This window comes from Siphateles boraxobius, unplaced genomic scaffold (assembly GCF_051911475.1).
Source record: "Siphateles boraxobius isolate OS27281-9 unplaced genomic scaffold, OSU_SipBor_1 102, whole genome shotgun sequence".
NCBI classification, from domain to species: domain Eukaryota; kingdom Metazoa; phylum Chordata; class Actinopteri; order Cypriniformes; family Leuciscidae; genus Siphateles; species Siphateles boraxobius.
The window spans coordinates 952,501-966,321 of NW_027508703.1; the positions used below are offsets into that span (position 1 = coordinate 952,501).

Genomic DNA, 13,821 nt, shown 5'->3' on the forward strand with positions numbered 1-13,821 from the left:
CGGCCCGCACGCATTTCTTGTCGGGTAAACTTTTTTCTCTTTGTTCTAGAGAATTTGATGTTTTGCATTGATTATCTTTGAATTGGTTTATGAAATTGTAATGATATATTTACCTGACATATTAAATTGTGATATTTGATTATTCTAATAGAATTTGACATTATTTTCATTCAAGAGTTTAAATAGAATAGTAAAACATTCCCTCACATTTAATGATGCACAGATATTATTAAAACCTTTTTCATTTATGGAGTCAGATGAAATAACGAGAAAATAAATATGAGAAAATGTATTGCATTTAACCAAAAATACTTTGCCGCGAGAAAAGACAGTAACACCAGAAACCTTCACCGCTAATTCGAATACCGCCATTGGATCGAGTTAGACGGCCTTACAAAAGAAAGCGACCAAAGAACGCTCCCTTTCCAATCGCCCAATCAATCACACAGCGCGCAAATCTCGTTATGAAATCAATGTCGCTGTTACACTGCACAACGAAGCTCTACCTGTATTTACGTCGTGTTTGCATTGTTATTTGGTGAAAAAGCATTCGTGAGTGTGCAAAAACTGCGTTGCAATAATGAGATCTTTATTCACGCGATCACCAGACTGTATCTGCTCAGCTCATCACTGTGTGATGGAGTTAGTTAAGTGAGTGACAGATATGGCGTCCTATCAGAGGAAGAGAACGGGTTATTTAATGAGGGTTGGTTGTACCCAAAGAGCATCACGACTCGTCCCTCCTCGTTTCGTCTTCCACTAGCGCTTCAGTGTGTCCACTAGTATTTTTTTCCGACGGTGTGCTACCAGCTCGGATTGGGTGTCTGCTCCTCCTTCAATGTTAGCAAGTTGCCAGTATTGACGGTTGCGGTTAACAGTAGCCTATGGGAATGGTTTATGAGGTGTTGTCCTCCTGTGGGCGTTTGTAGAGTGTGGGGTCTCCTCTTTCGTCCTCCGGACGGGTTTCCGTCCTGATCTCTCTCTCTACGTATCGGCAGTGATTGGGCTTCGTGGAATCTGAGCCCCTCTCGACAAACTGCAGTGTTCGCACTGCTTTTTCTATTGCTGTGACTCGGCGGGGGTCGACGTGCCCGTTGCCGGGATTCTACTGTCTACTTTCTGTTTCCCTTTTTTAGAGTGACCGAGAAAATTATAATCTGAGTGATAGTTGGACGCGCATTAGTGTGCGTGGGTGTGTATGTGTGTGTGCTGCAACAGCCTTAACTTCTGTTATTCTTCCTAGGCTCACTGGATGTGTTTGATTAGTTTAGCTCCATTTACGTGTGTGTGTGCGGGTGTGTGCGTGCGTGTGAGTCGTATTCGTTTTGTTTATTTCCTTTTTGTTTAATTACATGTAGTTTTCTTTTTTGAAGATCAGTTGGTCTTTTGTGACCTTGACCAGGTATAATTGTATGTTTGGCTTTGTTAATGTTGGTTATTTTTAGGGTTGTATTAACCCAGCTGTTTGTTTGTTTCTCCCCAGGGACTGAGGTGCTTTGGCGGAAGGACCTTCTCTGCCAGGTGGTGCTGCTTTGGGGTGACACTTTTGAAGTGCCGGTGTGTGATTTAAGCGCACGGTGACGTGGGAGTGTGTGTGTGAGTAGGATTGTGCTTTTGGAAAAGCCTATAAGTGGTCCTTCCGCCTGTAGCCCCAGCCTGGGCGGGTTGTGTTTTTTCTTTTTTCCTTTTCTTTGGTTTGCCTTGTGGGTAAGAAAAACAGAGTTTTCTTGAAGTTCCTTCTACCCTTGTGGGTAGGGAACTGTGTTGTATGAGCCATTAGTGCTGCCCTCTGAGATCTTTCTTTTCCAAGTGTTATCATGTGTACATGTGCCGAGTGCCCTGTTTTTTAAAGATGGGAAATACTGTGTTTTTACAATTTTTGTATGGCAATAAAAGATTATTTGTAACTTGATTGTACTTGCGTCTCTGACCTCCCTGGCACACACGAACCTGTGTGGCCTAGTGTAACTACTGGGTATATTCCCTGATTGAGTCAGGGTGGCGTAGTCGACTATCATAAATTATTTATTAGCAACCCAGAAGCCGATCGTATCGCCACAACTGCAACCTTTCATGTGATGGAATAGATTTAAATATAATGCTTTAAAGTTTAAACAATAAATTTAAAGATTTGTTAATCTTCTCGATAGCTGTAATAGTAAAAACGTAGTAGTTTCCGAGAGTTTCACATGTAATACTAGCTATTTTATATGCTAAACTTGTCAGCCAATCACAGCAGTGGGCATTTACACTGAAGTCTCACAGCAGACACGCCCCTTCAACCAGAGCATTCAAACCAGAGGCTAAAATCAGTCTAGGAAAAATGCCTTTTATTTCTAAATTATGACAATGTTTGATGTAAAAATCATACTAACATTATAAGGGCGCCCCAGGCAACATTATAAAATAATCCAGTTCATGACCCCTTTAACCAGTTGGTATGACTTAAAGACAAAATTGCCAAATCAGTTGCTATTAAGGTTTTATGACCGCTCAAATGCTCTACACACTCAAAGTACACACTTGCACACGGTGGCCAAAACTCCCAGAAACACGTAACACAAATAGTACAAAAACCACAGGTGTGGGTATTGTGACAGATGTGTATTTTAATATATCTATAGTATTTTAATATATATTTATTTGTAATATCTCCATTAAAAAATACGTACCTTTTTCTGGTTGCGACAATAACACAGATGAGCAGAATGAGGAGAACTGCCAAAATCGTAAGTAAAATGATCAGAAAGTCTGTAAAAGAATTATAACAAATTACATGTTATTTCAAACAAACTGTTTAAATAATTCTGGTCATGCATAATGACTTTGGCAGGAGCTTTGAGTGATGAGACCTCATATATATATATATATATATATATTTATGCTTTTCCCTTTTGAGGCTCCTTAAATATGTGCGGAAAACAACTTGGAAATAACTTGTTTGTCTCAGACATTCAGAGTGAGATATAATAATAATAACAATAATTATAATAATAATAATAATAATACATTTTATTTATATAGGCGACTTTCTGGACACTCAAGGTCACCTCACAAAACATGATTAAACATTACAGCAATAAATATGAAAAGTTACAACTATAGTTACTTCATATAAAATCAGAGTACAAAAACAAACTAGAAAAAATTGAGAAGGAAAGATCACAAGGAATAAGCCAGTTTAAAAAGATGTGTCTTAAGCTGAGATTTAAAGATGGAAAGCGATTCACTATCACGGATGCCAGATGGAAGAGAGTTCCAGAGTCTGGGAGCTGAACGACTAAAGGCTCTGAAACCCATGCTGGTCAAACGAGGTACAGTAAGGAGAACAGAAGAAGAAGACCTAAGAGTACGGCTCGGTTTATAAATCTGAAGAAGGTCGGCAAGGTACCGTGGAGCAAGATTATGAATGACCTTAAAGGTCAAAAACATAATCTTAAAATCAATTTGATATTTTACCGGGAGCCAATGAAGCTGATGACGGACTGGAGTAATATGATTAATATAAGGGGATCTGGTGATGATACGAGCAGCAGCGTTCTGAGCCAATTGAAGTTTATGTATAGATTTAAGAGGAAGACCAACTAGAAGAGAATTACAATAATCAATATGGGATGTAACCAGTGTATTAACGAGAATGGCTGCACTAGTAGGTGAGAGAGACGGTCGATTACGGTTAATGCTACGTAAATTAAAATATGCCGATCGAGTGACATTATTAATATGAGTTTGAAAAGAGAGAGTGCTATCGAGAATCACAACCAAACTCCTGACCTGAGGAGAAGGGAAAACTGCGGAATTATCAATGTTAAGAGAAAAACTATCAGATATCTTGGAACGTTGCTTGCTGGAAGGAAAAAAATACTCCAGAATGTGCTCTTCGGTTGGTTCTCAGTCATAAACAATTATGGGGGAAAATTCAAGGCACTGTATTGCAAATGTATTCATAGGGATAAAACGTCTCAGGTTACGTATGTAACCCTGGTTCCCTGAGAGGGAACGAGACGCTCCGTTGAGACGCGGTGGGAACGCTCTGCGTGATTGCGTCGTGAAGCACGTGTATAATCAGTCCAATGGAAGAGCGAGACGTCATAGGCGGTGACGTCATAGACCAGGAAGCTATAAAGCACACCAGAAAACAGACCGCGACAGCTTCTGAAAAAGCCTGAAGCAAGTCGATCAGGGCATGCAGGAAGTATGGCGGGAGAACGCAGCGTCTCGTTCCCTCTCAGGGAACCAGGGTTACATACGTAACCTGAGACGTTCCCTTTCAAGGGAACTCGAGCTGCGTTGAGACGCGGTGGGAACCCCATACCCACTACGCCATAAGACAAATGCCCGTTCTTTGTGAAGTCCTTGCGCACACTAGAAGCAAGCAACCTAGCCCCAGGAGTGGAGAGGTGTAGGTCATAAAATCTGACAAATGTATGAGGTGAGGACCAGCCTGCCGCATTACAAATATCCTGAAGGGAAACACCCGAAATTAAAGCCTAGATGCAGCCATACTCCTAGTAGAATGGGCCTGAACAGCCACAGGTGAACGCTGTCCGGCCGCTTCATAAGCAAGTGAGATAGCCTCAACTACCCACTTGCTCATTATCTGTTTAGATGCAGGGCAACCTATCTTAGGTTACCCGAAGCAGACAAATAATTGTTCTGATAAACGCCACTGAGCAGCTCTGTGGACCTAAGCATCCAAAGCCCGGACAGGGCATAACAGATTTAAGATTTTCCTGATCTGGGGTATTAAAGGTGGAGGACAGAAGGCCTGGAGCACAAATGACCGCACATTTAGTAGGGACCTAGAAATACAACCCGATCTGGGGTGAAGAAATACTACCACCAACCAGGTGCAAATCCAAGTACGTGCAGGCCTCAGCCTCATGTACCACGGAGAAGACGAAATTAGGGATCTCTCCTCAGAGATAGACCAGCAAAGAAACATTCATTACAGAAATCAAGTACTGTACCAAAAAGGGCAGAAACGAGATTCAGAAGGCGTTCTCTGCACCAGGCAGAGAACAGCATATTAGTCTTCTCGTGGAGGGAGCTCTAGACTGGAGTATGGTCTCCACGACCTCGGTCGAGAAACCTGAATCTATGAGCTGGGCCCCCTCAGAGGCCGAGCCCACAGTATCCACAACTCCAGAGCTCCCAGGAGCAAAGATATCGGGAAAAGCGTATAGGTGTAGTGGCAACCACACCTATTACATTACATCCAGTCCAAGCGGAGCTGGATGCGTGAGGGAGAAACACAGGGGCAATGCATTGTACAAGCGATGCGAAAGGTCGACTTGTAGTTTGACCGAAGTTCTCCCTAAGAAGCTCCACCACCTCGGGGTGAAGTCTCCATTCCCCGGGCCACAGCCCCTGCCTCAACAGGATATCTGCTCTGATATACGAGACCATCAGTGTGTTGTCCGGACCCTTCGCCGACCAACCACTCATGATTGCCCCCGACTTGTGAGGGAAACATCCGTCGATAGCATTATGCGTCGACAAGAAGCCCCCAACACTGGGCCTGGGCGAGGAACCAAGGTTCTTCCACATGACCGAGGCACGAAGGCATAGCCGCGTGACCTTGATCATGCGAAAACGGATTTCCCCTCGGAGAAAACCCCTTGGTCCCGAGCCACCACTGCAGGGGTCTCATGTACAGAGGGCCAAAAGTAACTACATTGGACGCAACTGCCATGAGCCCCAGCCAAAGACCGTTCACCGAGCGGCCACTCATGACCGCCCCCCATCCTGTGAGGGAAGCATCCGTCGATAGCTTGACGCGTCGACAAGAAGCACCCAGCACTGGGCCCTGGGCGAGGAACCAAGGCTTCTTCCACATGACCGAGGCACGAAGGCATAGCCGCGTGACCTTGATCATGCGAAAACGGATTTCCCCTCGGAGAAAACCCCTTGGTCCCGAGCCACCACTGCAGGGGTCTCATGTACAGAAGGCCAAAAGTAACTACGTTAGACGCAACTACCATGAGCCCCAACAGTCTCAGAGACTGTTTGCAGTGAGTGACTGACCTAGTTTTACATTCTTTACGGCTGTGAGAATAGCAGAAATACGTGCAGGAGACAGACGTGCTTGCATTGTTGTCGAATCCCATAATACACCTAGAAAGTGGTCCTCTGAGCTGGGAGGAGTACACTCTTTTTGGTGTTGAGCCGCAACCCCAACCTCCTTATGTGGGACAGAACGACATCTCGATGTTGAACTGCCAAAAGCTCGGACTGAGCTAAAAATCAACCAATCGTCGATATAATTTAATACGCGAATGCCCTGGAATCTCAGAGGAGCCAGAGCTGCATCCACGCATATTGTAAAAGGTGTGGGGTGATAACCTAGGCCGAATGGAAGAACCCGATACTGGTATGCTTCGCCCCTGAAAGCAAACCTCAGGAACCTCCTGTGATGAGGATGGATAGATAAGTAAGCGTCCTTTAAGTCTATTGTGACAAACCAGTATTCGGACTGAATCTGTGACACAATCATATTTGGCGTAAGCATAATATGCTGTTTAATTGACGCAGGTCTAGAGTAGGACGCAACCCCTCATCCTCTTTCGGAACAATGAAGTAATGGCAGTAAAACCCTGACTGTCTGCCGGGAGGAGGAACCCCTTCTACAGCTCCTTTTGCAGAAGTGTCAGTACTTCCTGCTCCATAACCAAAGCCTGCTCGGGGTCCACCACAGTGGGGAGGACCCCTAGAAATCTGGGCGGACAAGAACCGAATTCTGAACCCTTTTCTATAGTGTGCAGGACCCACCGAGAAATATGTGGCAGTAGTTTCCACGCTGCCAGAAATTCTACTAGGGGAACCAGTCTCTCAAGACTGGCCTCTGGATTTGGTTGAACAGTCAGTACGGTGCCCTGAAGCGGCGAACCGGCAGGGAACAACTGAACTGACCGTTCTACGACACTCCTCGGAGGATCGTATGGGGACGCTGACACCTCGGTGCCCTGAACGGCGAACCGGCAGGGAACAACCGAACTGGCAGCGCTGCGACCCTCCTCAGAGAGTCGCACCCCAGAGGGCGCCGAGGAGAAACGATTTCTCAAAACCGTCCCTGCCCCGAAGGAGCCCTCAGAAGCTTTATTAGAGATGACAGTCCTCAGATCTTGCCTCCATTTAAATAACTTAGTTCCAATGGCCCTCCTCGGAGGATCATTGGAAAAAGCAGGCACCTCGGCACCCTGAAACGGCGAACCGGCAGGGAAACCGAACTGACTGCTCTACGACCCCCCTCGGAGGATCGTATGGGGACACTGACACCTTGGTGTCCTGAACGGCGAACCGGCAGGAAAACCGAACTGGCAGCGCTGCGACCCTCCTCAGAGAGTCGCACCCCAGAGGGCGCCGAGGAGAAACGATTTTCTCAAAAACCATCCCTACCCCGGAGGGGACCACCCTTTAGAAGCCTGATAGCCTCGGCATCAGGGCTTCCTATTGTCCAAGCTTTTTTAGAGATAAAATAGTCCTAAGATCTTGCATATCTCTAACTGGCTAGACTGCTACTGCCACCCAAGTCCCCTTTGATTGTGGAGGAGCCCAAATGGCGATGCTCGCTGTGCTGCGGGGAGCTTAGTAGACTGAGACTGCTCCGCCCAGCAGTCTCAGGAACATAGATTGGTGAGGAAGAAACCTCTGGAACGCCGCTGAACGGTTTATTCTTAGTTTTTTGAAAGCGGAGCATCCAGAAGAACAGACATAATTTTATCTTATTTTTCTTTACTTTTAAATCAGAAAAACGTATAAATATATATATATATATATATATATATATATATATATATATATATATATATCAGTCCGTGGCCACCAGCAGGAAAACAACCGAACTGGCCGTGTGCGACCCTCCTCAGAGAGTCGCCACCCAGAGGACGCAGAGGAGAAACGATTTCTCGAAACCGTCCCTCCCCAGTATAGTTTATCTGTTTTTGCACGACGCAATTCTCGAATAGCGTCAGTGCTGACAACCTCACATTCATCCATGTCTTTATAATTTACCCACCAGCGTTGCCTAATAAAATTTTTTTATTTAGATGGCTGGTGGGTAACGTCGGGGTTAAAAATTATGACGCCGACTCGGGAGAGAGAAAGCTAGCAAGCGTCTCTTTAACCCGAGGCACTGTCATACCATGATACTTAATACCCATAGCATTACTATAGTTAGACGTAGGGCATTAAACACATAAAATAGAAACCGACTTATTCCACGATCTTGACACCTCAGTGTGGTGTGGAGATAGGGAAAAACGGCAGTCCCCGACGAGGAGGCTGAGATACAGAGTTTTTCTGTTTTTAGATATATTTCATCTAATAAACTCCTTATTTTCACTCTCATAAAGCTCAGCTGGCCAGAAAATATTTAACTAGCAACAGCACTAGATAAACCTCCTTTTAAAGCTCCTCTTTATTCAACAGAGTTATGAGCTGACTTATTTATTCATTTATTGAAAACTCAAACATCTGCCTTTTTTTAATATCTTTATTTGTTTTGTTCTCTTTTTCTAAACAAAACACTAACGATACCAATTCCTCGGAACTGGAAATCGCCAGCACTGGATCTGGCAGGTGAAAGCTGAGATAGGGAGGAGCCCGTCCCAACCCCCGCTGTCAGATCCGTTTGCGAACCCCAAAATGCGAGTCGCCGCCGTGCATCAGCAACAGCGGGACCCGCGCGGGGAGCGCGAACCGAACCGTCCTCCTCGAAGAACGCCCGGCGGGAGCGGAGCGTCCTCACGGACAGCTTCTCGCAATGCTCACAGTCAGCCCCCTCGAGAACTGACTGTGGCATGCTCCACTCCCAAATAGTAACAAAAAGCTGATGTGTGTGTCCCCACCCGTGATATAACGTGGGCAGGGAACAACACAAAAGCTGCTTGCTCTCTTTTGCCATAATATATATATATATTGCAACTTGACAGACAACAATAAATATGACAAGGACAGAATACACAGATCGCTTGCTGAAGGCAACAGAAGCTGTCGCGGTCTGTTTTCTGGTGTGCTTTATAGCTTCCTGGTCTATGACGTCACCGCCTATGACGTCTCGCTCTTCCATTGGACTGATTATACACGTGCTTCACGACGCAATCACGCAGAGCGTTCCCACCGCGTCTCAACGCAGCTCGAGTTCCCTTGAAAGGGAATCCCACTTCCACAATTATGAGACTCTTCTTGACTAGGATTGTGTTCCTATTTCTGTCAAGGCCTTTGCCATGCATTACTAAACCTGTTCATGTCAATAATATAGTGTTTCAGTGGTGGTTGTGTACTATTAAGACTAAACATGTACTTTGAAAAAATACCACAACCATTCACTTTCCCATCCTTTAGGGATGGAGATCTACGGTGGCTGATAGAGCTCAACGCGCTGCAACTGAAGAAAACACATGCAAATACAAAAACACCCGCAAATTAATAAAACATCTTAATCAGTTTCACAACACATGTGTGCTCCAAATACTCACAACACAACCAAATACAGAAACATGATCCAAAAGTTCACAACACAACTAAATACAGAAATGCGCTGCAAATAGCACAGACCACAAGGGAAATGTTTCCAGGGGACACAATAAGTGACGGACCGGCTGGGACGTGTTTACTCTCGTGAGCACCCTATACCCTACTCCCTGCGCAGGGCAGACAAGAGCGCCAGTAGTGGGCACTTTGGAGGGAACACGGCACTTGTGGGCCGTTTTGAACGCTCTTGATGAACGAAAGACAACGTAATTTCCTCATTATTTTCCCCTGGGATGTTCCCAACGCAGAACGCTGTCCATCAGCTGAATAGCTGTTATTACGACAGACATTTCTTATTATTACTGTTAACATAACTGTTGCAAATAAATATACATTTTATACAAAAAAGTTTTTATAATATGCGTTATATTTCTGTCTCAACTTTAAAACTTGCCTTCTCATCTTTCGACCCTGCATTTCCAAACATTTCTTATGAAACTTATTTAAACACAAAATGAAAAAATATGTACAATCTTTTTCTATATTTTTTTTCAGCTATTTTTTTTTTCTCATTTTTATTCTTCTGATAACATTGAACATATTGTTAATACATTTTATATATTGAATAAAAAGTTATGTGTCATAAACATGTCATCTCTGTATGTTTGGTAAAAAAAGAAAAGTAGACTTTGAGGTATAAGCGTGTCCCAGCCAGTCCGTCACTTAATGTGTCCCCTGGAAACATTTCCATTGTGGTCTGTGCTATTTGCAGTTCGTTTCTGTATTTGGTTGTGTTGTGAGTATTTGGAGCACACATGTGTTGTAAAGTTGATAAAGATGTTTTCTTAATTTGCGGGTGTTTTTTCTATTTGCATGTGTGTTGTTCAGTTGCAGTGTTGAGTTCTCTCGAGCCAGTGCAGAGATCAGACTCCAAGACAAGCTTTAGCTCCTCTAACTCTCTCTCTGAACACTGAAACAAGCTGATCAAGCGTTCAGAACTGCTTGATAATTGGGATTGGTACTAAATTCTGCATGGCAATGTAAATGAAAATAGCACTCTCAAAATGAATACAAATGATTTGGGCATGATTTATATTATAAAGAGGGTTTCTAACCTGATGATCTGGTCGTATCTGATCCTGAAGAGCTGTCGTTTTGGGTGACATCTCCTGGAGTAACACATACAGCACAGCTCAAATGAGAGGGCAGAAATCATATACTGTAACAGTATATAAGGTATATAAGGTTCATATACTGAACCTTCTTATAAAAAGGTTCAAAATGAGAGGTGTCACAGTGATGCCATAGAAGAACCATTTCAATAATGAAATATCACCTGTTTTATTAGCTGTTGTTTCATGAGTGGACGTTCTCTCGCCCACTGCCATCCCTGTGGTGTCTGCATGAGGCTGTAGGGTTGTGGACTCTTCATCCTCTGGCTGGTCTGTGTCATGAGTCTGGTCGGTCTCATTGTGTTTCACTGGGCTCTGTGTGGCACTGGTCTGAGTCCAGTGAACTGGAGTAGACACTGATGTATCTCTCAGAGCCTCAGATGTTGAAGTTTCCTTCTCTTCCGCTCCAGCAGAAGTGTTTTGTTGGCGTGTTGTGACTTCTGTGAAATTACAATTATGCAGAATTATGTATATGCACACCAAACATTGATTGGTCCTTTTATGACAAATTTTCAGCCTCCTGTTAGTAAGTAATCTTACAGATATTTACTCAGATTTAATTAGACAACTAGTGTTATTAACTGCAGAAATATGAGATGTGCTGTGATCTTGTGGCTCAACTGACCATTCAGCACAGCACCATCCACTGCACAATAAATAATACACAACCTCACAAACAAATGTCATTACTTATTCAAGTGTTCAATTTATTTTCATATTATTTTGTGTATGTATATTTAAAGCAGAACTAAGTAACTTTTTTACCTTAACCGAACAGCTTTGGAGTCATTGTAATGTTTATATTACTGATTTCGTGTTGAATGGTGGTCGTCTCGCACCCCCTGGTGCCTGTGAGCCGCAAAACCACCCTTGCAACTTTGAGCCTGCGGGCCTCAGTATTAGGAAGTATCGTGTGATATCAGGTCTTGCGAGGTAACAAATTACTTTATGGCACTGCACGCGTACACGCCCCCATCCAGGATCCGGCTAGCTATAAGAACAACTATCGTCCCATGGCAAAGCTGGCATATAAGAAGCAGAAAGCTAGAAAAACATTGTCGGAGGAACAGAGAAAGAGAAAATGGCAGACTGACCGAGCGAGGAGTCCGACACGAGTAAACATCGGACCTGCGTTTTCAGAATGGCGAAAAAAAAACGAAGAAAGCGTGGTCGGAAGAGTCTAGAAAAAGGTAACGAGAATCTGACAGCACGAGGAACCGGTCAAGAGTCCCACTCGCTCAGGCTTTCACTGTTAAAGTTGATTCCTGCGATTATCATGAGAACAGTTGTCAATATCTCACATAATTATCAGGACATAAATAAGCCTACATGTTGTAAATAGTGTAAATGAGCGCAATTTGCAAACTATTATGATAAATTGCAATAATCATGTCTAACAACATCATAACGGACATTGTTACGAAATCAGGGCTCTCAAGTGTCACGCATTGAGCGTGACAGTCACTCATTTCGGTCTTTTGTCACGCTCTCCAGCCACACATTGTATTTCTCACGCTGAAAAACTATTTGTAATATATTTAATATGCCAAAACTCTGGCCGCGCCGCTCTCACTGTGGACCCGGCAGGAATCAAGCGCGTCTCCTCTGGTGTTGTTCGTCGAGCTACACAATAGCCAATCAGAAAATAGCACGATTGTATCTGGGTAAGATTTAACGCAACAACCAATGACAAAAATGTATCTGTCGGCTGGATGTCACTCTTGCCTGTCTTCAAAACTTGAGAGCCCTGCGAAAAAATGCGACGTACATGATGCACTTTATTGGTGTCATCTGGCATTTAGGCTCAGGTAAGCCTAACGCGGTAAGCTACTTTATTATTATGAAGTGCAGAGGCCGTGAGTGCAGATACGCTCTGCGTGAGTGGTGTTTACGACAGTAACGTTAAATACAAGTACTCTACAGCGACTCTAGGGATCGCTGTTTGACAAAAACCGAAATCCTGCATAGTGCCGCTTTAATGCTTTTTCACTGTTAAGAATTTTTTGAATAAGCTTATCACTTTATTAAAATTATGCCGAACAAAACAACAGTAACACTTTATTTCAACTGATTCTACTAACTATAAGTAACTTTGTAAATACATGTCAACTAACAAAATGGTTTCCACAGGATGAATTTTAAGTGTTAAAGCTTACTAATAATACCTAATTTATGATGATTTACAAACATGTGATAAGGGGAAAAGCTAACAAACAGTTAACAGGATATTACACTGTAAGATCTTTCAGATAAAAGTGTCTTTGTTCTAAATGCATAGATTTGAAAGGCGCTGATACCTGTAAGTGCTGTGACAGGGTTGGCATCTTCTTTTTTTAAACTGTCAGGGTTAATCTGAGCTGTACAGTTCTTCACTGACAAATCTGTTTAAAATATAATGTTTTGTTAAAAAGATAGTTGACCATGCATTGACCAAAGCACACACCATGTTGCAGAAATCAAACCTCTAGCATTGTAACAGAAGGCGTCATATTTTTTTCCGTCTTGAGTCTTCTTTATGATTCCAGTTTGGTTGCCAGCGCAGACAGGATTTGACCTGTGACGGAGGATCACCAGCTCTGGGCTGTCTACCCAGCCATACCTGCAGAGAAAGCGCATATCTGTATTTATTTTGATGGAAGTCATTAGGTGATGTTCAGTTGAATGGAAGAACTCAGGTGATGTCTGACCTGCATGTCTGTAGTCCTTCTTTATAGGCTTCCTCCACCTGTGTCATATTGGCTAATGAAGTTGATAAATCCTCACACAAGCGCTTGGCCATCTCAAACGTCAGACTATAGCGTTCTCTCCCCTCTACATGAAACACTCCAACATAACTGCAGGTCCGTGCACGCACCGCTGGAAGACAAACAGAGGAGAAATAATAGAGATAAATGATTTATATTTACACAGTGCCATTCTAGAACACAAGAATTTCTGAAAAGCATAACAGACAAAGGTATAGAAAGAAACACAAAGAGAGGCCAGAGGTTTAAAGCAGATTTGAGCTTGAATCTAAATAGGGAATGGAGCTGACAACACTGAGACCTACAGAAAGGTCAAGAGTTTTGGGACCAATTAATAATACTTCACATTTATCTGTTCAAGTCTAGATGTACGGTGCTGGGTGGATGGAGTAACTGAGACATGGATCTAATTCACAGGCTGATTTATTCAA

General features: G+C 43.4%; 1 protein-coding gene and 1 long non-coding RNA gene across 3 annotated transcripts in view; both read right to left on the minus strand.

Annotated features, from left to right (window-relative positions):
• cd44b (CD44 molecule (IN blood group) b) overlaps positions 1-13,821 on the minus strand; it is a 31,860-nt gene that overhangs the window by 8,221 nt on the left and 9,818 nt on the right. The window contains exons 2-7 of one of the 2 annotated variants that reach the window (XM_077245588.1): positions 13,334-13,502; positions 13,109-13,245; positions 12,944-13,027; positions 10,811-11,086; positions 10,590-10,643; positions 2,673-2,751 (exon numbers count right to left, since the gene is read on the minus strand). In XM_077245588.1, the coding sequence (XP_077101703.1) occupies positions 2,673-2,751; positions 10,590-10,643; positions 10,811-11,086; positions 12,944-13,027; positions 13,109-13,245; positions 13,334-13,502 (799 nt within the window). Of the gene's footprint in view, positions 1-2,672; positions 2,752-10,589; positions 10,644-10,810; positions 11,089-12,933; positions 13,028-13,108; positions 13,246-13,333; positions 13,503-13,821 lie in introns of both variants that reach the window. The other variant, XM_077245579.1, reaches the window with a different exon arrangement.
• Positions 1-13,821, minus strand: part of LOC143752941 (uncharacterized) — an 86,118-nt gene that overhangs the window by 5,305 nt on the left and 66,992 nt on the right. The gene's annotated exons all lie outside the window — the stretch shown is intronic.